We start from the raw sequence: 24,162 nt of genomic DNA, 5'->3' as shown, positions 1-24,162 counted from the left end.
CCTTTAGGGAAAACATAGGCTCCCTGGTTGTCTTCTACACGCCCATTAAAAGCGATCTGGAAACCATCTTAAGCGACTATGGCGGCGAGATAAGCAAGGAACAGTTGCATGAATACATGCGGCATCTAAAGATGCACCAACATTCCAAGATGATCTTCTCTTTGAGGTTTCCGTATCAAGTTGGAATCTATGATTCCTAATGTATATGGAGATTGAGCAGCTCATAGATGTGCCAACACAAATAGATGAAAGTGACCTTAAGGAACAACTTAACGTCCTTGTGTCATCTGGAAAGTGTAAGGAAATGATAGGCAAGGAACTCACCCATGAGCAAGTTAATAAGTTGTCAGAAGAGGAAGGTATGAGGCCGCCCTTGCAAGTAAAACCACGGACGCCGTAGCAGACTCCGCAATTAAGTTGGCCACCAAAATAAATTAGGTATTTGTATAAATGTATACTACGACCTTTCTGCAATCAAGTGTGTGTGTATATATATATATACAGCCATTTGCAAAAATTATGGCCATTTTGAATATACGTACAAGTATATCGAAAGTATATAAAGTATAAATAAAAGTATAAATAAAAATGGGTGGGCTAGAAAATATCATGCACCACTAAAGGGGGGGGGGAGGGGGGAGCATGTAATTTCACAATGTAGTGCATTTTGATTCGATTTCACTGCATGGCTTTTATAATGGGAGATACTATCTTCATATCGAATATAAAATAAAATAATTGACGATTTTTTCCCGATCTTATTTTACCTTTCTGAATCATTCAAATTGGGCTACCTGTGACTTTCGTATCTGGAGCTCCGCTTTTAGGCAGTGCCTAAATATATATATTACAAAATAATATTCACATTTTGAAAACGTTTTAAAAATTATTTCTATATATATTTGGCGTTATTTTGTGCCATTTCTTTGAATTTGTGTTTTAAGAAAGAGAAATAAACTATTTCTTTAAGATAATTGTGAGACATTTGGATATACAATGTACAATTTTTGCATTTCCACGGTTTCCAATATTTCTTTACAGACATCCCGGCCAGACTGTTTCTTTCTTCTTTTATTATTATTTATCGTTATTCTTTAAAGTGATAAGTTTTTAATTATTTTTATTTTCTATTGATTGATTTACGGCTCACGAACTCGTTTAAAATTAAACATAGAGGAATTTTTTTTTCAATTACCAAAAATTCGTCAAATCATCTTATTTTTTCTATGGCACTCTACATTAAAACTCTCTCACGGCTTATGCGACTCATGGCCCTGAGAGAAGAAATATTTATTTCAACTCTCAGGGAAAATATTATGTTCGTCTGGACTACAGTGACTTCATTATCTCCTGGTCTTAATTAAGTGATTGAAATATAGAATTTGTTTGAAGACACTTGTTCTAGAAATTTCTTAGTTGTTGAGTAATAATCATAACATCACAATGGAATTGCTATAGAAATATTAGTTTTTCATTCGAAGAGTCCATTCGTTCTAGCTCTTTCGATCTTGTATTATGAAATGTATGGGTCGGCCATTTTCGGGTGTTCGATTGAGGGGCGCAAACATGGCCGCCAGTTTCCAAATCACGAAGGTTAAAAATCATGTTCATATTGCAACCACTTCCGTTTTTCAAGAACAATAATCATCAAAAATGAGTTGAAAACGTTGACACATACGTCATCGCAATTTTTCCCAGGAATTATATAAAACAAAACTTCCAAATGCCGAAATAGCAGCCAAAAATATATCTCTCAGAAATAGTTTTAGTTTAAAGAAATTTTTTATACAAAACAGGAGCGATTGCTTTTGTTTATAATTTAGTAAAACTGTATGGCTCCGCCATCTTGGTGTCCAACTGGCTGTTGGCTTGATAGTTATGGCTGATGACTCGATAGTTTATACTTTTTCAACAACCATACACACTAACTTGATCTCACTTTGTAAATATTTATTCAGTAAATTTTTTTCATAACTGCTGTTAAACTCTATATCAATATTCCTATTTTTTCTACTGTAATTTTTGTGTGTGAAATAAACTTGACTTGACTTGACTTGACAACTAAGGGACACAAACTTGGCGATCAAATCGCGAAGGTTAAAAATAATGTTTATAGTGCAAGCACTTCAGTTTTTCAATAACGATAAAAAAATCATCAAAATAAAGTTACCAACCATCTACTCAGTTAAAAACGTATTATTTCAATCAAATGGCGAAAATGCGTGACAGAAATTGACAAAGAAAATGAAATTATTATAGTAAGACTTTCTTATCACGGTGAATTCTTTGGATTTTAGTTTTTTTTTTGATAACGTGACAGACAAGAATTCCCGCAGCGCGGCAAAACAAGAGAAGAGAGACTTTCCTCGAGACATCGGATTTCAAAGTATTTTTAACAAGCAACGAAGCGAAAATCTGACCATATTTCTTATGAACAATTCAAACTTTAGTTAATTAAATCCAAGCAAAATAACCATCTTGACTGAACATTATTGACATCTCTAAAAATTTACGAAGCACAAAAAAAAAACTAATAATTTAGACTTTATCAAAAACCTAATTCCGTTCTTTTCTGATTGGCTAAAGTTTTGACTCAAGATTACGATTGGTCAACTTTGCAAAAGTGGTCCTGCTTAAAACATGCCCACTTTAACAATCAAATTGAGTTTTCTTAATTGGATTTTGAAGTTTTCTTAGATTTTAAGTGAGTTTTCATTGTAGGAGTAAATGAAATAAGACAAATTACTTTTAACCTACTGAGATTTTATCTCTCAGATAATTGCTAAATAGATAAATAATAAAGTTTGCTTTGGTACACCATGAATCGCTATCCAGACAGGTGATTCTGCTTTTCAGGGCCAGAACGAATTAGCCAGTCAGCGAATCTTTTGTGTAAAGCCAGTATTTCTTAGTTCCAGGTTTTCAGCTCGAAAAAGCATCAGCTTTTACTCGAAAATAAATAAATAAATAACTTAAAAATAGCATTAAGAAATAGTATTTTTCATTGTTGTTGTTGGAAAATGTTTCATTTTGAAATGAGATAAGATTTGAAAATTTTCGCTCTCACAATTAAACAATGCATTGCGCGCCTAGAATCAAATTATTTGGTATATTATAATCAAGTCTTGCAATAATTTCACTCTATTATTTCGTATTTCAAATTGTACTGTGAGCTAAACTAGATGGGACTCATACGACACCTCAGTCAGTGATACAAGTTTGAAAATGCTAGCTTCAGCAGAGAATATCCAATCATAAACATTGATATAACCTTGTTTTCCTATGTAACTTTGATCATTCTCATCTTGAAAGCAGAAAGGACAGGTAAATTTTAAAACTTATTTGTTAAAATTGTTCTGTAGAAATGCAGTATTTGTAATAAAAAGCGTATTTTTGCTATTCAATGCAATAATACAGCATTGGCACCGACTCCAACATGTTCGAACTTAAAGATATTAGAAAACATGCGTGTTACAATGCTAAGTATTATAGTCGATACATTTTTGGCGAAAGGTATTTCTAAAGTAGGACCAACTTGGTCATACGAAAAGAGCTCGTAATTTTAATCTTTAACGCGTTACATTAAGAAACATGAGTTTCAGTTAACAGGATTATAATATTTTGTGAATGAAAGGTGTCTCTTGTTTTCTGCATGTGGAAAAAAGTTTTGTATTTATCTGGTATATTGTAATCAAGTCTTGCAATAATCATTTCACTCTATTATTTCGTATTTCAAATTGTACTGTAAGCTGAAGCAGATGAAACCCGTACGACACCTCAGTCAGTGATACAAGTTTGAAAATCCAAGCTTAAGCAGAGAATCTCCATTTGAAAACATGGATCTAACCTTGTTTTTCTATGTAACGACGATCATTCTAATCTTGAAATCAGATAAGACAGGTAAGTTTTTAACTTGTTTGTTATACTTTGTTCTGTAGACTATGAAGTCTTTGTAATAAAAAAGAATTTATTTTTTTTTGGTATTCACCGCCATCTATACAGCAGTGGCGCAGTTCAACACGTCCGACTACTATGGTAGTCATTAATTAATTGGAGAAATGCTTTTATAAAGTAGGACCAGTTTGATTATTAAGATATTTTATAACATCAATCGTTACAATTTCAGTTAACAGGAATATAATATTTTGTGAATGAAAGGTGTCTCTTGTTTTCTGCATGTGGAGAAAGTTTCAATTTCAATTTGCACGATTTACTTTTTTCATTGTTAAGTTTTAAGCTCATTCTAGCTTTCAAAATCTAGTTCACTTATTCAGTTATTAGAAATAATGTTATTTTTAGAGAAAAAAACATTGTCAAAATTGTTTTAAGAAAACATTTTTGCGGTTCAACAAAAATTTGAAGAAGTTCACATTTCTGCAAAATGATATTCACAGATTACTTTTTTTTTACTGATAACGTTTTTAAATCAATTTTTAAGTATATTTGGATTTATTTTGTGCCATTTCTTTGAATTTGCTTTTCAAGAAAAAGAAATAATTTTTTTCTCTTATGTCATTGTAGGATATTTGGATACAATGTCGTCACTTAATTCAATTTTTTGCATTTCAATAGTTTCCAATATTTCTTTACAGGAGACATCCCCGGCTAGACTGTTTCTTTCTTTCTTTTTTCTTTTTTCATTTCTAATTTTATCGTTGTTATTCTTTAAAGTGATTATTTTATTTTTTTTAATTTTTATTGATTAATTTGTAACTTACAAACTTGTTTAGAACTTAAGAGTGACTGTCTGTAACGATCAGGCAAAATTCAAAATCCGTGGCAAACTTCGAAAAATCGATTTCGCTCATACTTTCAAGTTAGTTAGGGTAATGTATCCTAAGAATCGCTGTATAGTTGGTTTGATCAAATAACGCTTTATTATGGAGAAAAATGGAATTTTTCAAACACTCCCGAAAACGCCGTTCGCGACAGTAAATTTTGACTCAACTTTCGCGGCTGTTGGACAAAAAATAAGCAACACTGGGAATAAAAACAACCCATATTCTTGAAGAACAATCTATTGAGTACGATATGCGTGACTTTGGGATCAATTGTACAATTTTAAGATAACAAAATAATTTTATTCGCTAGACGTGTGTTTAGAGTATCAAAAAGTAGGTCTTACAAAAATATTCATTCTGAATGTGCTAAACCTATCAGTCGCGTGAAGCTTCGCTGGTTGATTAGTCAGATGTTGGTCTTTCTAGTGATGTAAAGAAATCTTTGGGCAAATGATTGTGTGTCACGCAGTATGTCTTCAAACTTTGTTCAAATTACTCATTTCTGACCTCTGGCCGCTTTCTATGACAGACAAGATACTAGTGTTTATAAGTAAAATACAAACTCAAAAACAAGCCTAAAACACTTTTATAGCCTTAAATAATGTAGCTGTTTAAGAATTCTTACCTGGCAAACTCTGAAACCTGGATTTTTATGAATGTTTTTAGACACAACAGCCATCTGGTTTCTTTCATTACCGACTCGAACTTGTCAACGGCCGAGTGCCACAGGGAGCCCAACCTTTCTTGTTGTGGTGCAAAACACAGGAAACCCAGATTGATTAAAAAATCGTTTTAATTTGTTTTAATGATGATGCAAACACACACAATAAAAAATTTCACAACTATTCCAGTAAAACTTACTGAATTACATGATAATCTATAATATGAATGACTAATAAAGAGGGGGAAAAACTGCAGTAGAACCTTACTAATCAGTGGTAACAGTTCTAAATTGATTTTAAAGAAGTTGAACCGTATACACTACATGCAATTGTTCTGCTCGGCATGTCATCATAAATGATCACCGGCCTCTAAGGTTCATAATTAGTACCGAACAAATGTATGTGACAGAGGCACCCACGACTGGTTCGTCAAAAGAGGAATGTCAAAACCTAACCCTCGTGCACGTGTTCACAAAAGCAACCAGGATAGCTTGTTTGTGATAGCAGTTATAGTTGACGTCATTCTCCAGTTGAGACGTGCAATGCCAGACCTGAAATCCGTCAGCTTTAGACAAGATAACGCTCAAGATAACGCTGGAGTTCAAAGGCTCTCCAGGAAGCACAAAGTGAACGTGCGCATGGATTTTCAAATCCTCAAGGAGGCAAAGGTCCTTGCGATCGCAAAGCTGCTGTACTGAAGAATCACATGCACACTTATCTAAACTCTGGAAATTAATGACATCACGAGCGCAGTACAGATGAAAACCGCTATGGAATCACATGGTGGCGTACGTGGCCTAAGTGTAGCACTGTGTGGTTTACAGATTCCCGAGACATATCCCACAGAGAAATGGGAAGGCGTAAGCCTTGACAATGATGTTATCTTCAAAAAGCGTAACATTGTGGTTTGGAGAGCATACGGCGTTGGAAAAGGAAAAAAGATACCCAACACGAAATTTGAAACAACGAAGACATCGTCAGCTCTAGCCTTACCCACCCTTAGGAAGATGGAGTATTCTGATGACCAGGTTCCAGATTTCTGCGATGTCATACCTAGACAAAGTAGGAAATATAAACCAAAGACCACTGCAGATTCTCGCAAGGATAACAGCGATACCGATGATGACACGCTGTTCACCTGTTCCGAAGAAGGATACGTAAAAACTTTCCAAAGATTTTCATGTTCTGCATCTACTAACATACATTTGTTCGGTACTAATTATGAACCTTAGAGGCCGGTGATCATTTATGATGACATGCCGAGCAGAACAATTGCATGTAGTGTATACGGTTCAACTTCTTTAGAATCAATTTAGAACTGTTACCACTGATTAGTAAGGTTCTACTGCAGTTTTTCCCCCTCTTTATTAGTCATTCATATTATAGATTATCATGTAATTTAGTAAGTTTTACTGGAATAGTTGTGAAATTTTTTATTGTGTGTGTTTGCATCATCATTACAACAAATTAAAACGATTTTTTAATCAATCTGGGTTTCCTGTGTTTTGCACCACAACAAGAAAGGTTGGGCTCCCTGTGGCACTCGGCGGTTTGCAAGTTCGAGTCGGTAATGAAAGAAACCAGATGGCTGTTGTGTCTAAAAACATTCATAAAAATCCAGGTTTCAGAGTTTGCCAGGTAAGAATTCTTAAACAGCTACATTATTTAAGGCTATAAAAGTGTTTTAGGCTTGTTTTTGAGTTTGTATTTTACTTATAAACACTAGTATCTTGTCTGTTATAGAAAGCGGCCAGAGGTCAGAAATGAGTAATTTGACCAAAGTTTGAAGACATACTGCGTGACACACAATCATTTGCCCAAAGATTTCTTTACATCACTAGAAAGACCAACATCTGACTAATCGACCAGCGAAGTTTCACGCGACTGAGAGGTTAAGCACATTCAGAATGAATATTTTTGTAAGACCTACTTTTTGATACTCTAAACACACGTCTAGCGAATAAAATTATTTTGTTATCTTAAAATTGTACAATTGATCCCAAAGTCACGCATATCGTACTCAATAGATTGTTCTTCAAGAATATGGGTTGTTTTTATTCCCAGTGTTGCTTATTTTTTGTCCAACAGCCGCGAAAGTTGAGTCAAAATTTACTGTCGCGAACGGCGTTTTCGGGAGTGTTTGAAAAATTCCATTTTTCTCCATAATAAAGCGTTATTTGATCAAACCAACTATACAGCGATTCTTAGGATACATTACCCTATCTAATTTGAAAGTATGAGCGAAATCGATTTTTCAAAGTTTGCCACGTTTTGCTCGATGGTTACAGACAGTCACTCTTAAAGCATTTTTTTTCATGTTACAAAAATTTGTAAAATCATCTTATTTTTTCTATTAGCATTCTACATTAAATTTCTCTCAGGGCTGCGACTTATCGGCCCTGCGAGAAAAGATATTTCTTTTTTAACTCTCAGGGGAAAATATTATATTCGTCTGGACTACATTGACTTCATTATCTCCAATATTTGTCTAAATTAAGTGACTGAAATACAGATCGTTCTAGAAACTTCTTCGTTGTTGGGTAATAATCATAACATCACAATGGAAATTTATATAGAAATATTAGTTTTTCATTCAAAGAGTTCATTCGTTCTAGCTCTTTCGCTTTCGTGTTATGAAATGTATAGGTCGGCCGTCTTCGGGTGTCCAGTTGAGGGTCGCAAACATGGCGGCCAAATCACGAAGGTTAAAAATCATGTTCATATTGCGTTTTCCAATAACAATAATCATCAAAAACGTTGAAAATTTATTTCAATCGAATTTTCCTATTTCTAAAATCCTTTGAAGATGCGTGATAACATTGCAGGAATTAAATAAAGCAAAGCTTCCATAGGCCGAAATAGCAGCCAAAAATATATATCTCAGACAAAGTTATAGTTTAAAGAAATTTTAGATACAAAATAGGAGCAATTTTTCTTTTGTTCATAATTTATAAGTTGATATGTATGTCGCCGCCATCTTGGTGTCCAACTAAGGGGCACAAACTTGGAGGCCAAAACACAAAGATTGAAAATAATGTTCATATTGCAAACACTTCAGTTTTTCAATAACGATATAAAAATCATCAAAACAAAGTTACCAATCATCTACTCAGTTAAAAACGTATTATTTCAATGGAATGTCCCTATTTCTAATGCTTTGAAGTTCGTGACAGTCACTTGGCTAGCAATAGACCTAAAACCAAACAGTGATAAAATAAAGTTATTTTGGTAAGACTTTCTTATCACGGTGAATACTTTGGATTGAAGTTTTTTTTAGAAGCAACAAAAGAGTCATTGCTCAAGAAATCGGATTTCAAAAGATTTTTTAACGAGAAACGAAGCGAAAATCTGACCATATTTCTTATGAACAATTCAAACGTTAGATATTTCAATCCGAGCAAAATAATCTTCTTGACGGAACATTATTTACATCTCCAAAAATTTACGAAGCACAAAAAAGCAACTCATAATTTAGACTTTATCAAAAACTTGTGAGAAGGAAACATATTTCTATTAACTGAAGCAAAAATGCTACTGATTCTTCTCTTTTCTGATTGGTTAAAGTTTTGACTCAAAATTATGATTGGTCAACTTTGCAAAACTGGTCCTGCTTAAACCATGCCCACTTTAACAATCAAATTGAGTTTTCGTAATTGGATTTTTAACTTTTCTTAGATTTCAAGTGAACTTTTATTGCAGAAGTAAATAAAATAAGACAAATTGCTTCTAACCCCGCAAGATTTTTAAAATTGAATTGCTAATAGATAAATAATAAAGTTTGCTTTGGTACACTATGAACCGCTATCCAAGCAGGTGATTCTGCTTCTCTCGGCCAGAACGAATTAGCCAATCAGTGAACATTTTGTGCAAAGCCAGTATTCCCTAGTTCCAGGTTTTCAGATCGAAAAACAACAGCTTTTACTCGGTCACAAAGAAGCTAATTTATTAAGATGTTTCTATAATTGTATAACAAGATGTCTTTTACAGATTTACATTATTATACCACAAAAAAATGGAAAACTATTAAACCCGTTTAATACCTTACTTTTAAGGTGAGCATAGGAGAAAGAAGTAGTAGTTTAGTTAATTGCAATTGCCAGCCAGAAATCTATTGCATAATTGAATCTAACCATTATTCAAACAAATTATTACAACAAATATTCAAATGCTAGGCACATTAATTTAAGTAAAATTGGTAACCCATTAAGCTCATTTTTCATGACTTTATTGCGTCAATTTCGTCCGTACTCACGTACATAAGTCCGTACGTCTGTGCACAGACCTCAGGTTTCCCGGTTCATTTCAAGGCAAAATTAGCTGCAAATGCACAGAAAACATCGCGAACGAAAGACGAAGTCGTACGTGACAACAGTCACATTGGTTGTGTCCAATACAGTCTTGAAACGCGACTACTTTAATAGTACATTCCAATTTTATATACAATCGCTAACCTTGATTCGGTTCAATTCAAACCCTACTTAACTCTAGCTTTAGTTGTTGTTCTAGTCGGTTTTCTAAATTAATTAATTAAAGAAAATTACTGAATTAGCCTGTTTACATAATGAAAGAGAAATTATACAAAAAATAATAATAATAAAAGCTTGAAATGCGAATACTCTTACCAGACTGTACGATCTATTTTCAAGACTGATTCTAAACACAAAAAATTAGACAATATCAACAGTCCACACGTGCTCTACATCATGTGACCTCAGGCCTAGTGTGATTTGGTACCACATCGCAAGTAGGGCATTGTTTCTTTGCAGGGATTCGATTTCCGTTCCGCCGTTGACTGTTTGATATAATTTATTCCTCGACCGAAAAAACCGTCAACAAATTTAGCATGAAACAAAAATGGAAAAGTGTTTTAGAAACTGAAATTCGAAAAGATTTGAGGAAAATTTTTAAGTAAATATTTTGAATGAAAAGCACTATAAACAAAGTCCTCAGTCCCACTTGAAAAACAAAAGGAATAGAAGACTTTCGATAAGTCAAGGTCTCTTAATTTCACTAGTTTAATTAAATATAACCTCCAGCAATGTCTTTTCTTGCTGCCAATTGCAAACCTTTTTTTTTTTCATTGCGGCTAAAATACGATCCATAGAAAAATTGAATATTTTCATATGGACAACCAAACATGTTTATGTAAAACAAGTACAAGTTAGTTTATGTTTGGCTCTGACACCATTTTTTTACAAGGTTCAAGTTTGTTTAGTGCGATTTCATTTTGTTCTGAAAAATATCGGAAATCTCCAAAATTTGGATTTGAATAAAAGGTATTCAAGGTAAATATCACTTAACCTGATATTGTGAGGGATTATCTGTGGTTAGCTTTTGATTTCCTTCTCAATTTAAATTAACCAGCAAAGCGTAAAAATGTCGACTATTAAAACTTTGTCGAAAATGTTTTCAAGAACAAAAATGCTCCATGAGGTGAATGGTTGTTGGAGGATTGTGTAGACTTGACAAAAATTCCTAAGTAGGAGAGTAGTAAACAAAAAAACAAAGACTAGCGCTTAAAAAGTCTGTTGTACATTTCGATGATTTTTTCCCCGCTGTTTTTCATTATGAATGACATCATATGTGATCTTGAATCAAAAATAATAATAAAAGTCGATTTTTCCTGATTTCTTGTTCGCCTTTCAGATTTATCTAAATTGGCATCGATCCCTGTGGATAAAACGATGGGAATTCCAATTTTGGGCAGTGCCTAGATTCATAAATTATTTTTTAGTACTTGGTCAACTTGCTCATTTGATAACTTGTTGAATAAACTGGTTGATTCCCTTGGGAACCTTTCTCCACCAAGTCAGTTTTTGTTATGTTATTTATTATTCACTATTCCTAAACTCACTCAAAAATTGACAAACATGAAAGTCCAATTAAACTCAAATTATCGTCCTCGCCTTTATGCCGGTTACATTAAAACAAACATTTTACACTGGTTTCTTTTGACGTCATATATATTGTGTTACATGTATTCCTTTCTCATTAGAATGATCGCAAACCCATAATAATTCCACAGAGAGATACAGTGTGCATGTGGCCCAGTATCCTGCCACTTCAGCTAAAAATCCCCGTAGCTCCCTTTTATTAAAAGCTAATGCATTGAAACCCGACCAAATCATGAATCAATTATCCTGCAACATAATAAGAACAAATTTGTCATTTGTATCCTTTGTCTTTGGTTTGCATCGTAGTTTTAACGAAGTGGTTTGGAGATCCAGTATCCTGCCACCTGGTCCAGTATCCTGCCACTGCCAATAACCGTGCGGTTTATTGAGATCCCTGCGTTGTTTAGGTGCTAAATAGCAAAAAGGCACTTTCTAATAGTTTCTTACATTAAAAGTTGCAAAACAAGTTAGATATCATTCACCGCCTTGAGAAATAATTCCAAATGGCTCTCCTACTTTCACTCGCCATACAATTTTCACGTTATAAGATCCGCTTATTGATATTACGATGTAAGACACAAACAAATAGATCCCAGTTTAAAAAAAGTTATTATCAATCTCATACTCCTAAATGTTCATTTTTAATTTTAAAATTGTAAATTTAAGAAATTAAGCGTGTTACGAGTCCGGTTTATTCATCTATCGCGCGCGAAATGTACAAATGTCTCGCTTGGTAACAACAACTAGATAAATTATCCATTTAAAACACATTTCATATCCTGCTCATATATCGCATACATTTTTCACATAGCTATTATCAACTTATTACGAGTATATTTTGCTGTTCATTTACAAAACGATGAGAATGGCTTATCAAGCACTAGCTTATTTGCGTTTTTATCGTGTTTTAATTCATTCATCTCCTGCTATTCGGTTGTAGAATTGAAGAAATAAAACAGCCAAAGCAACATACAGCCCTTCTACTGCTTTATCAATACCAGTACATAGTTTTAAGAACCTCCTAGTCAAACGAATACAGATCTTTATTCAATTTATATGACAAGAAAGAAGTCGAACGATAAACTGGCAGGAAAAAGGGTCCCCCAAGCCTAAACTTTGTCCTTGTTTCTAGAACGTATTATTCAAACGAAAACTTATTCAATAGACCTTTCGCTCAGTTTATGAACGTTTTCATCATTATTCTTTCATCATATGAAAAATCATAGCGATCCCAGACGTATTTCGCATGTTTTGAGTTTATTCATAATCATTGGTAATTTCACTGCGCAGTAAAAAGCCTAATTTTAGCCATGAGAACGTTTACCTACCTGCTCTTCTCTTCTCCTTGTTCCCGAATGCGTTGGACCAAAAAGTTCGCCAAAACTGTCTTTGGAAACCGGAAGTGTTTGGCTAATAATTGGATTAAGTAGATAAATAAAGCCGACGAGATATTTTAAATTGCCTATCACCCTTCTGACAATATTCTCAGTATTGATTCTACATGGGGTAAGATGTTGAATAACCCGAAAAAATTACAAAGTTTGAGTGCGGCTTCTTGAAGTTATGAAGGTTTTTCCATGTCATATGCTAATGCTGTGACGTATGAGGAGGCATTTATGGTTATTTGTTGTTCCTCGTAATTCAAAACACCGGCTTTTTATAAGAGCAATGGGGAAAACAATGACGTATTTCAAATCTAATTTATCTGTACCAGTAGTGTTTTGTATATTAAATGATTACTCCTCATACGTCACAGCATTAGCATATGGCATGGAAAAACCTTTAAGACTTCAAGAAGTTGCACTTAAACTATATATTTTTTAGTGTTATTCAACATCTTACCCCATGTAGAATTAATACTGTGAATATTGTCAGAAGGGTGATAGGGACTTCAAGTTGAATTTTTTTTGGCAGGATGCTGGTGCCGGCAGGAAACTGGGCCAGACACTGTATACAAAAATCAATTTTAATGCTGCAGAGAAAACTTAAAATGAATTGTCCAGTACGTACCAATTAAAAAATACAATAGTGGTGTCTTCTTTTTCCTTTACACCTCCTTCAGCTTCAATGCAGTCCTCAGAAATAAAGAATATTATTTATTATTTATTTATTATTTATTATTCATTAATCTTTAGTTTCGCAGTGTAAACCAAAGAGGAAAGAGTTTGATAAGGAGTTTTCTGGCCTGGCACTCACCAGTAAAATACTTGGCTCATCAAACACAAAAGAAGTAATCTGTCAGTACAGCTGTCACTCTCACGAGAACTGTGATGCTTACAATTATAACTTGGATGATGGTCGCTGTGAAGTACTCGACGCTCGTTCTTCTTTTTTTAATGTAGTCATGAGAAAAGGCTGGATATTCAGGGCCTCGAAGGTAATCAAACATCTTTCCATCCATCCATCCATCCATCCTATCTATCTATCTATTCATCCGTTCATGCATCTATTCATACATTTATCTCCCTATCCACTTCCGTCCTATCTATCCCACTCATCATCTATTTGTTCATCCTATCCATCATAGCTATCTATAACATTTGGTCCATTAATCGGTTCATTAACTTTTACAATGTGAATCAGATCCGTGTCTTAATGGAGGTACATGTTTCCATGCAATTGGAAAAGACAGATGTCTGTGTCCCTGTCAGTGGAAAGGAGAGTTGTGTGATGTACACAGTAAGTATTTAGTTAGATATAAATATCTGTGTCCCTCTTTCTTTACATATTTTTCTTTTTGTCTAGTAACCAACTCTGATTACGTGATGTCCTTTCCCGGAGGATCAGTTAATGACTTGGTTGTCTTTGAAAATCCCTTTCCGGCTAGTTTGAGTATGCTATCTGTCAGCATGTGGTTTCAGATGGATCCTGCAAAAGTTGGAGAACATACACTGCTGAGCTACGCAACTCCGACACTAAACGACGCGATTGTTGCAATGTTAAAGCCAGACCAAACACAGATATGCATTTACAACAACTGGGGGTAAGAACATTTTTGAGACTAAATTATTTTACCTTGGTCCATTCTTCATGCATTCCATTCACAATTATTGCTTACTAGCTACCATCTTTTGTAGATATGACTTTTTTCAAGTTGTCATAGGTGATGGAGAGGAAGTTTTTTGTCAACCATTTAATTCTCTTTAGTTCGTTCCTTCGCTTTAGAGTTATGAAAAGACCGGCTCATGTGTATTGACATTTCCTTACGGTATTCATAGTATATCGTATTAATGTGTTTTTCAGTGAAAAGGCGAAGTATACAGATCCAAATCAGTTGATAACTGACAGCACCTGGCATCATCTTGCTTTCACTTGGGAAAGTGTGACAGGTAAGGTGGTACTGTATATCGATGGAATCAGGAGAGGCGAGAAAGCCAACGTAGCAACAGATGAGACGATTGACGACGGGGCCTTAGTACTTGGCCAGGACCAAGGTAGCTACAAAGGAAGATATAATCCAAAGCAAGCTTTTAAAGGCAACCTCACAAGCTTGAACATGTGGGACAAGGTCCTGACAGCCTCTGAAATATCAGATCTCGCCAGAAAATGTCCAACTCAGGAAGGAAACCTCCTAACTTGGACTAAGTTGATGAGTCAGCAGAAATTATGAAATGTGAATTTGATCTGCTCTCCTTTTTGTGTTCCCATATGGCCGTAACCAACCGGGGCGCACCGGGTGCCTCAAAAATGACCTGAAAGGCCGGTGACTCATTAATAGTTGTTTTTTGCCCTTTTTCCATATGCAAGTTGCAGCATATTCATGATCGCCCACCCATTATTATATCAATATTTAATTCCACAACAAAATATCGATATTGCACAAAATACTAAGAAAGTAGTTTGACCAGGGGGACCAAAAAGCATTCAAAGCATTCTAAATCAAACGACACTTATACTTTGGTTAGCCTTACCTATTACATTCACAATGTGCACATTATTTCATATGAACAAACCTTATCCTGTTTTACTATCTCAGACCATGTGCGTTTCAAAGCATTCTAAATTATCGACACTTATACTTTGGTTTACCTTAGCTTTTACATTCACAACATGCACATTATTTCATATGAACAAACCTTATCCTGTTTTACTATCTCAGACCATGTGCGTTTCAAAGCATTCTAAATTATCGACACTTATACTTTGGTTTACCTTACCTTTTACATTCACAACATGCACATTATTTCATATGAACAAACCTTATCCTGTTTTACTATCTCAGACCATGTGCGTTTCAAAGCATTCTAAATTATCGACACTTATACTTTGGTTTACCTTACCTTTTACATTCACAACATGCACATTATTTCATATGAACAAACCTTATCCTGTTTTACTATCTCAGACCATGTGCGTTTCAAAGCATTCTAAATTATCGACACTTATACTTTGGTTTACCTTACCTTTTACATTCACAACATGCACATTATTTCATATGAACAGTTACTGCGGATTGCGGTTGAAAGTTTAACGGAAACATTGTATGCGTTTGTGTTGACATTTCGTGTTGTTGCTAGGCAGCGGAGACAATGTTCTGCCACTTATAATATATAAGATAAAATTACTCCATTGTGATTGGCTAAGAGCAGTGCTGTTAACTAACAACACAGCGGAAAAAAGAAATTTGTACTGCAGTGCAAATTATAAATTGTTAGTAAAATTTCATGTTTATTAATTATGAATAATAATTTCGAATTAATTTTCACTCGTGTTTTTCAAAGATCTCAAATATCTTTTGAAGCTTTTTGAAAAACCCACTTGTACAAATAATTCCAAATTGCATTTGAAACGATATGCTCATCTATACTAATTACACGCGTTTAAGGTGGCTGGACCCCCTCGCGCTTGACCGCTACCTTCCACTTTTGGAACGCTGGTGCATAAACGTGTTTTATCCGATTGCAAATCTTTTTTGCACATAAGTCACATAAAGGTTGAATTAATGTTTGATGCAGTTTTTAGTGAGATCGGACGTCATAACACGTGATTATGATGAAATATTTGTTTTCGTTTAGAAAATAATTTTAGCCTTGCAGAGCGTTCAACACTAAAATGCTTCGTACCACATAATTATATACTGGATGCCTTCATTTGTAGGGATTTTTGAAAAAATCTATCTAGCTAATTATGAGATATTTGAGATCATTTAAATATAGTGCATAATCTACTTCAAAACTAAGCAATGGGTTTCATACGGCCGAAATTAATATTTCAGAGCTATGTATTCACAAAAGTTATTGCTCATTTAGTTTTACTCTGTATCTAGTTTGAAAAGGAACATTTTGAAGGTAATCGACTTATGCGATTTTGTGAAAACGTATAGTGCAGTAGACGGGGTAAACCGTATGAAATCCATTGTTTAGTTTTGAAGTAGATTATGCATTATATTTAAATAATCTCAAATATCTCATAATTAGCTAGATAGATTTTTTCAAAAATCCCCACAAATGGAGGCATCCAGTATATAATTATGTGGTACGAAGCATTTTAGTGTTGAACGCTCTGCAAGGCTAAAATAATTTTCTAAACGAAAACAAATATTTCATCATAATCACGTGTTATGACGTCCGATCTCACTATAAACTGCATCAAACATTAATTCAATCTTTAGGTGACTTATGTGCAAAAAAGATTTGCAATCGGATAAAACCCATTTATGCACCAGCGTTCCAAAAGTGGAAGGTAGCGGTCAAGCGTGAGGGGGTCCAGCCACCTTAAAGTCTAGTTAGTTGAAAGATGTTGCTAGTTAAAACTAAAGAGTTTTACACTACTACACGTATTTGTTAAGCAAAGTAATGGGCGATAAGTCCACTCCTTCGTCGTTTTCGTCAACAGTTAACCTTACAGCCAAAGGGCATAAAGACGGTATTATTTAGGTTGTTATTGGATTTTTGGCTGTTTCAGTATTCGGTTAATTAAATCAAAATGAATTTCAAATTTCAAAGAGCCGCGACAAGCATGTACACATACTTGCAAGAACGTTGACATACAAGAATAGAACATTAGTAATTTAGTGAGAAAGGAATACATTAAAAGACAAAAGAAAAAGTTCAGCTTCAGTGATCTTCTTTTGTTTTTTAATATAATTCCTATCCCACTAAATCACTAATGTTCTATTTTCGTATGACAACGTTCTTGCAAGTAGGTGTATATACTCTATGTTTGTCAGTTGGTACCTTGGAATCTTAGTCAAGCTCGATCATCGTTGAATGGCTAATGAAATTTTGCTCTGTTTCGACTGTTCATCATTTTTTATCGTCTCGACGTCCCATATAGTTAGAGATGTGGATTCATGTTTCAGAACACTAAACACTCAACCGCAATCCCCTGTAATCATTTTTCTAAAACGGTCTGAATAAATATTTCGATTGATGAAAGCTAAAGCTAAGTATTTGAATAAAATTAAAAACGAATATAAGTTTTAACACAGCATTATTAAAAGTCCATTTTCAAGGTTATCTAAAATTCTTTCGTCAGGTAACGTTCATAATTCATAATTTTTTTTTTTAAAGCTTGTTCTATAGATTAAAAAAGCGTTTCATTGGTGAAAATTAAATAAAGTTTTCTTACACAAAATCTAGTTTTCTTATGTCTTGTTTTTCAAGGAAATTTTTTCCTCGTTTTTGTCCTTTATTCCTTCTATCCGCTTTTCTCCATCCTCATTTTCTTTTTCTTTTTTTTTTTTTTTCTTTCTTTCTTTCAGTTCTATAGATCGGTCTACATCATTGAAAATTTGTCTGGTCCTAATGAGATGATGTTGGAGCGATGGGAGGAGCTTTTTCTTAAAGTAGCTAATGATCATGCTCCTATGAGAAGGCGTAGGGTTAGACTTGGCTCACTCGTGATATAACAACTTATTATTCAAAGAAACTACTTTAAAAACGAGCAATCAGATATGGTGATCACAATTCTGAAGTGAGTATAAAAGATTTAAAAAACTCATAAATAATTCATGAAGGAAACACAATAGAAATCATGACCGTGAAGGGGGTTTTATATCTGATAAAGATTCGTCTTCATTTGCAAAAACTTTAACTTGGATTTTCTCTATCAAACTTGGTTCATCTCGTAAAGAATTCGGTACAATATGAGAACTTACATCATTTGTTTTTTAAGCCGTTTAATAAACTCGGAGATCGTGTTTTATCGGGTCTAAAACCACTCGGCTACGCCTCGTGTTTTATACCCGATAAAACACTCCTGCTCGTTTATTAAACATTACTTAGAAATGTGGTTACTAAAGAAATTAAGAAAGCTAAAGTTTCTTACTATCACTATAAAATTAAAGACAATCATGGTAATTCCAGTTCAAGGAAACACAATAGAAATCATGACCATGAAGGTGATTTTATATCTGACATAGATTCGTCTTCATTTGCATAAACTTTAACTTGGATTTTCTCTATCAAACTTGGTTCATTTCGTAAAGAATTCAGTACAATATGAGAACATACATCATCAGTTTTTGAAGCCGTTCAATAAACTCGCAGATCGTGTTTTATCAGGTCTAAAGGCACTCGGCTACGCCTCATGTTTTTAAATCCTGATAAAACACTCCTGCGAGTTTATTAAACAGTACATAGAGCACTGTGGAAAACAATAAAAAACCTCACTGGTAGAAGCAAATCTACAAGTAAATCTCTGAATTAGAAATTGATGATTGTATTGTCAATGACCTAGCAGAAGTAGTTTAGGTGATGAATAATCACTTTTCTGGAATTGGCAAGGCATTGGTCTCTAAAATGGAGAAGTAATAGATCAAAAACGAGTGCCAGTGTTTGATCAGGGCATCCAAACACCAAGAAACAGATGAAAGCACGAAGCCTTAGGCCGAGTGCTTTCATTGTTTCGAGGTGTTAGGATGCCCTGATGAAACACGAAGCACGAGTTTTTGGTCCTACTTCTAAGTCTCATCATAATTCATTTGTTCTTGAATCTCCTCAGACCAAAAAAATGAACAGTGTTTTGATCAGTGTCTTGATCCGTTCTTGATCAAGCACCAAGGTGCGTACACGTGACTACAATGCAAAATCGCCATTGGTCATTGACCTCATGAATTATTATACACTCATTCTACAATAAAAGGGTCAATTGCAAAAAGAAAAAAGATAAAAAATAAATTTCATAAGATCGCTCTCAAACCCACTGTACCTTTTTCTGATGTTGTTGAACTGTCTTTATTCAAAATTGGACGGCTCTATCTGTGCAATCTAATATACATTTAGGCACTGCCTAAAAGCGGAGCTCCCGATACGAAATTAGGGAGCCAGGGAGCCCAAATGGAATGAATCTGAAAAGTAAAAAATAAGATCGGGAAAAAATATTCAATTATTTTTATTCGAGATGAAGATAACGTATCCCATAATAAAAACCATGCATTGAAATCGAATCAAAATGCACTACTTTGTTTTCTTTGCGCGATTATACTCTCCCACTTAGGAATTTTGTACACAACTCACCCCCACCCCCAGGGGCTAGTTTTGTTCTTTGAAGATTCTTCGACAAAGTTTTCCATGGCCGACATTTTTAGGCTTTGAATCTCTTTTATTTAAAAAAAAAACGAAAGATAACTATAGATAATCCAACACAATATCAGGTTTAGTGAAATTTACCTTGGATGTCTTTCATTGAAATCGAAAATTTGGAGATTCCCGATTCTTTTGGGACAAAATAAATCAAGACTATAAAACAGACTTGAAAACTGCTTAAGGTGAGCAAAAAAATAAAATAAAAAAAAGCTTACTTACTTCTTTTACATAACGATGTTTGGTTTTCCATAGGAATTTTGATGTTTTTATATTAAATGTATTTTTAGATGAAATGAAAATAAAAAACAAATGCTTTGGTATCATCAGAGAGAAAATTGGCTGGAGATCATCACAGATGAACTAACTAAACTTGAGAAATGAAGGCCCTGAACGTTAAAACCAAATGTGTCATCAGTTAGAAAAGCTTTCTTAATATCCTAATACTTCATTAAAATAATTTTATTCCTTTCATATAAGCCTTAACTACTTTTCAAGAAATTTGAAAACTAAACTTACTAGATTTTGAGATTCTATTTTATCAGTTTTCGTCTGTTTTCATGTATGAGAAAGATATGGAAATCACGAACGACGAAAGTTTTCGAAAAACAAAGTTTATATTCAGTTATTAAACCTGACAAGAACCGACTTAGACAAAATAGAAAATAATGCAAAATGACGAATTTCTTTGTCAGTAAATTGGCATTTGTAAATGTTTTTGAATATTTTTTTAGCTTTTTAAAGTGAAAGTCTAGGTCTTTATACAATAACATATCTCAACAACACAAATTTAACCTCATTTGTATAACCATACTTGCTCGAACAGCTTTATAAACAGTTGAATATTTGGTGTAATTTTACATGTCATTCAATAATTAAATAAATTATCTGTAGAAAGGTACAAAATTATTGAATGAAAGTCTTCAACTTTGTTTTGCCTATGGGACCCACGACAGGAGACAAACAAAGCTGCATTTTTCTTGAACGAAAAACATACGATATTTGGTTAAAAACAACTGAATTGTTAATGATTTAAAAGGACGAATATTTGTTGTAATATGCTCTCCGTGTTATATTTCCTCCACATTAAAATAATTTAAGCTTATCTATAGAAATATTAAACGTTTTGAGAAAAAGTCTTTGATTTGTCAATTCGTCGAGAAAAATACTTGTCATAAAAGATAATAATATACACATTGTTTGCTAAAAAAAACACACCTGAATTCTTGAAGAACACTTCTTGATCCATCTTTGACTACATGGAAGTTGTTTTTATTTCCTGTTGGTCTATAATTTGTCATAAAGCTATTTTTTCTGTGCATTTGAGAGCCGCATTTGTGAGTAGTTTTGTTTTGACATCAAGTGGGATTCCTGTGTTGTGTAAACGGACGACGTACGTACAACGGACGGACGGACGGACGGACGGACGGACGGACGGACGGACGGACGGACGGACGGACGGAAGTGACGTCAGCCAAGCCATGAAAATCAACTCGATGGTTTACCATTTTTCCTTAAGTATGGTGCTCCGCGCGGGAGCTCCGCTATTAATTACCAGCAAAAGTAGTCTTTTGAGATTTTGCTGATTAAAAACATTTTAAAAATATGTACAAATATGTAGATTAACAAATATATTCATCACTAGTGCTGAAGAGATGATTTATTTAATTATTGAATGAAAAATCAATTTACACCAAATATTCAACTGTTTATTAAGCTGTTCGAGCAAGTATGATTATAAAAATGAGCTTAAAGTTGTGTTGTTGAGAGATGTTATTGTCATAGACCTAGACTTTCACTTTAAAAAGCTAAAAAATATTTTCAAACGCCAATTTACTGACAAGAAATTCATCATTTTGTATTTTGAATTGCCTTTTGCATTATTTTCTATTTTGCCTCAGTTGTTCTTGTCAAGCTTAACTGAATGTAAACTTCGTCTCGTTCTGTAATAGGCGTAATTAAGTAAGCTTATTTTCTGATTTGTCCTTAATGTCCAGATTTTTGATTTCAATGAAAGACATCCGAGGTAAATTTCACTAAACTTCACATTGTATTGGATTATCTGTAGTTAGCTTTCGTTTTTTTAAGTAAAAGAGATTCAAAGCCTATACTAAAACTGTTGGCCTTGGAAAACTTTGTCGAAGAATCTTCCAAGAACAAAACTAGCCCCTGGGGGTGGTGGTGAGTTGTGTACAAAATTCTTAAGTGGGAGAGTATACTCGCGCAAAAAAACAACAACAAACAAACAATGTAGTGCATTTCGATTCAATTTCACTGCATGTTTTTTATTATGGGAGAAATTATCTTCATCTCGAATAAAAAGTAATTGAAGATTTTTTGCGCGATCTTATTTTTGTGCTGGGCCTATGGGCACAGTACATTTGTTTTTGGTGAGTTAGGTATGATCGGAATTTAGTGTTACGAATGCCATTGGTGGACCAAGTCATGATTGACTTTGGTGAAACACGATGTAAAAATACACGTTGAGATCTGTAAGATCGGGACACGGAGGAGGTAAAAGAGGTTGAACATATGTGGTTTTCGTGGTAAGAGTGCCTTAATCCAACTTACTTTAAACTTAATTTGGTAGTTCTAAGCAGATAATTAGAAACTGGAGCTAAATTAGAAACTTTAAGTGCGATTTTTGTTATTTGATACAACTCGAATTAGTTACGTAAACAAAAGATTGTAAATGGACAGGCCAGGAATTTCTACTGCGTCATTGATGTAAAATAGTACTCGAGTTTTATATTTTTTTATTAGCAAGAAAAATGATATTTGGTTTGATTAGCAAAACATATTTATTTCTAGTCGAATATTTTTATGACAAAAACGTATTTCATGCCGTAAGCTTGAATGGGGGCGGGCCAGGAATTTCTACTGCGTCATTGATCTAAAATAGTACTATTGGTATTTACTAAAACAAGGAACGACCTAAAACCACCTGAAACCACCTGAAATCACCTAAAACGACCTGAAACCATCTTGAAAGCACCTGAAACCAGCCAAAACATTGAATCTCCATCGAGTTTGTCGTCCAGTTTGTGTATTTTATTGACTTTTATCGATCGATCGTTTGTTTTCCTTTGAAGGGATGTACTTCATGGTAGAATGTCATATAGTCGCTCATACGTATAGTCTCCCATAGAAGTATCCCACACTTATACCTCACCTCTCCCTTGCTATGACTGACCTGTTTCTAGCTATGATCAACCGTCCCTACCTATGATCAACTGTTCCTAGCTATGATCAGCTGTCACTAGCTAAACTGTTTTGGTTAGCTAAACGTATCTATTTCTAGTCGAATATTTTTATGAAAAAGGGATTTTCATGCCGAAACCTTCAACGAGTGGGTGGACGAGGAATTTACTGCGTCATAATTTACATAAAAGAGTACTCACACGAGTTTTATATTAGTTTATTTATAGTTCCTTTCACGGTTTCCGACGCCATATTGTTTTGGGGGCAAATTTACTAAGAAGCGTAGGGAAAGAGATACGTTTTTCGTAATATCTCCATTCTGAGGTTATACCCTGCGAGCAAAGTCTCCTTTACCTTCCCCCGAGTGAGAGAAAGGAAAGAGTCTTCTTTCCTTTCTCTCACTCGGGGCAAGGTAAAGGAGACTCTGCTCGCAGGGTATTCTGAGGTAAATTTTCGAGACCAAACTCTTTCTGTAGATGGAGAATCTTCTGTTCAATAATGTTTTGTGTGGTGTTTTTGAGGCGATGAAGCCACCATATAACACTGGTTCTCAGAGAGACGGAGACTTGCTTTGGGGTTTGCGACCAAGACTCGTTTATGCTGGTTCAGTTTGACCGGAAAAAATATATTCAAACCGAATCCACGGACTTTCTTCTGTCTTACAATGACTAAATCCCAAATAGTCTTCTACTCTATTCAAAGTATCCAATGTGCCCAGCACATTTGACACGTTTTCCCGTGTCAAAACTTGTTACCTTTCAGTTTCATTCAAATTGTTCTCCCTGTAACTTCCGTATGGCGAGCTCCGCTTTTAGGCAGTGCCTAAATATATATTTCAAATACTAGTGATGAAAATGGTTTTTCATTAAGTTTCAAAAACCATCCACGTGATCCGAAAAGTGGCCATCCATTGGTTGCTGAGCTTATGAATCATTAATGAATTTGTAATCAAGACTTGATATTTAAATTATTCAATCCCCTATCTCATATTTCAAATCGTTCCAGCTTTGCGTTGAGCCAGTTGGGACTCGTACGACACCTCAGTCAGTGATACAAGTTTGAAAATCCAAGCTTAAGTAGAGAATATCCAATTGTAAAC

The 24,162-nt window shown here is 34.4% G+C and overlaps 2 protein-coding genes across 2 annotated transcripts; both read left to right on the top strand.

Annotated features, from left to right (window-relative positions):
- The first annotated feature begins 3,796 nt into the window (after positions 1-3,796).
- On the top strand, positions 3,797-14,175 carry LOC116288225 (uncharacterized). Its single transcript, XM_031694992.2, has 4 exons — positions 3,797-3,900; positions 13,473-13,714; positions 13,921-14,016; positions 14,083-14,175. Exons 1-4 carry the CDS (start codon positions 3,837-3,839, stop codon positions 14,083-14,085), a joined length of 405 nt encoding a protein of 134 aa, XP_031550852.2. The 5' UTR covers positions 3,797-3,836; the 3' UTR covers positions 14,086-14,175.
- Positions 14,103-14,947, top strand: LOC148911979 (C-reactive protein 3.3-like). Its single transcript, XM_089028385.1, has 2 exons — positions 14,103-14,320; positions 14,581-14,947. The coding sequence occupies exons 1-2, from the start codon at positions 14,103-14,105 to the stop codon at positions 14,945-14,947; spliced, it is 585 nt and encodes a 194-aa protein (XP_088884511.1).
- The last annotated feature ends 9,215 nt before the right edge of the window (positions 14,948-24,162 follow it).

This window comes from Actinia tenebrosa, unplaced genomic scaffold (assembly GCF_029948245.1).
Source record: "Actinia tenebrosa isolate PJP-AT-01 unplaced genomic scaffold, QUT_ActTen_1.0 PGA_scaffold12__29_contigs__length_12842862, whole genome shotgun sequence".
In the NCBI taxonomy this organism is placed as follows: Eukaryota; Metazoa; Cnidaria; class Anthozoa; order Actiniaria; family Actiniidae; genus Actinia; species Actinia tenebrosa.
This window is presented reverse-complemented; position numbering and strand designations above follow the sequence as displayed.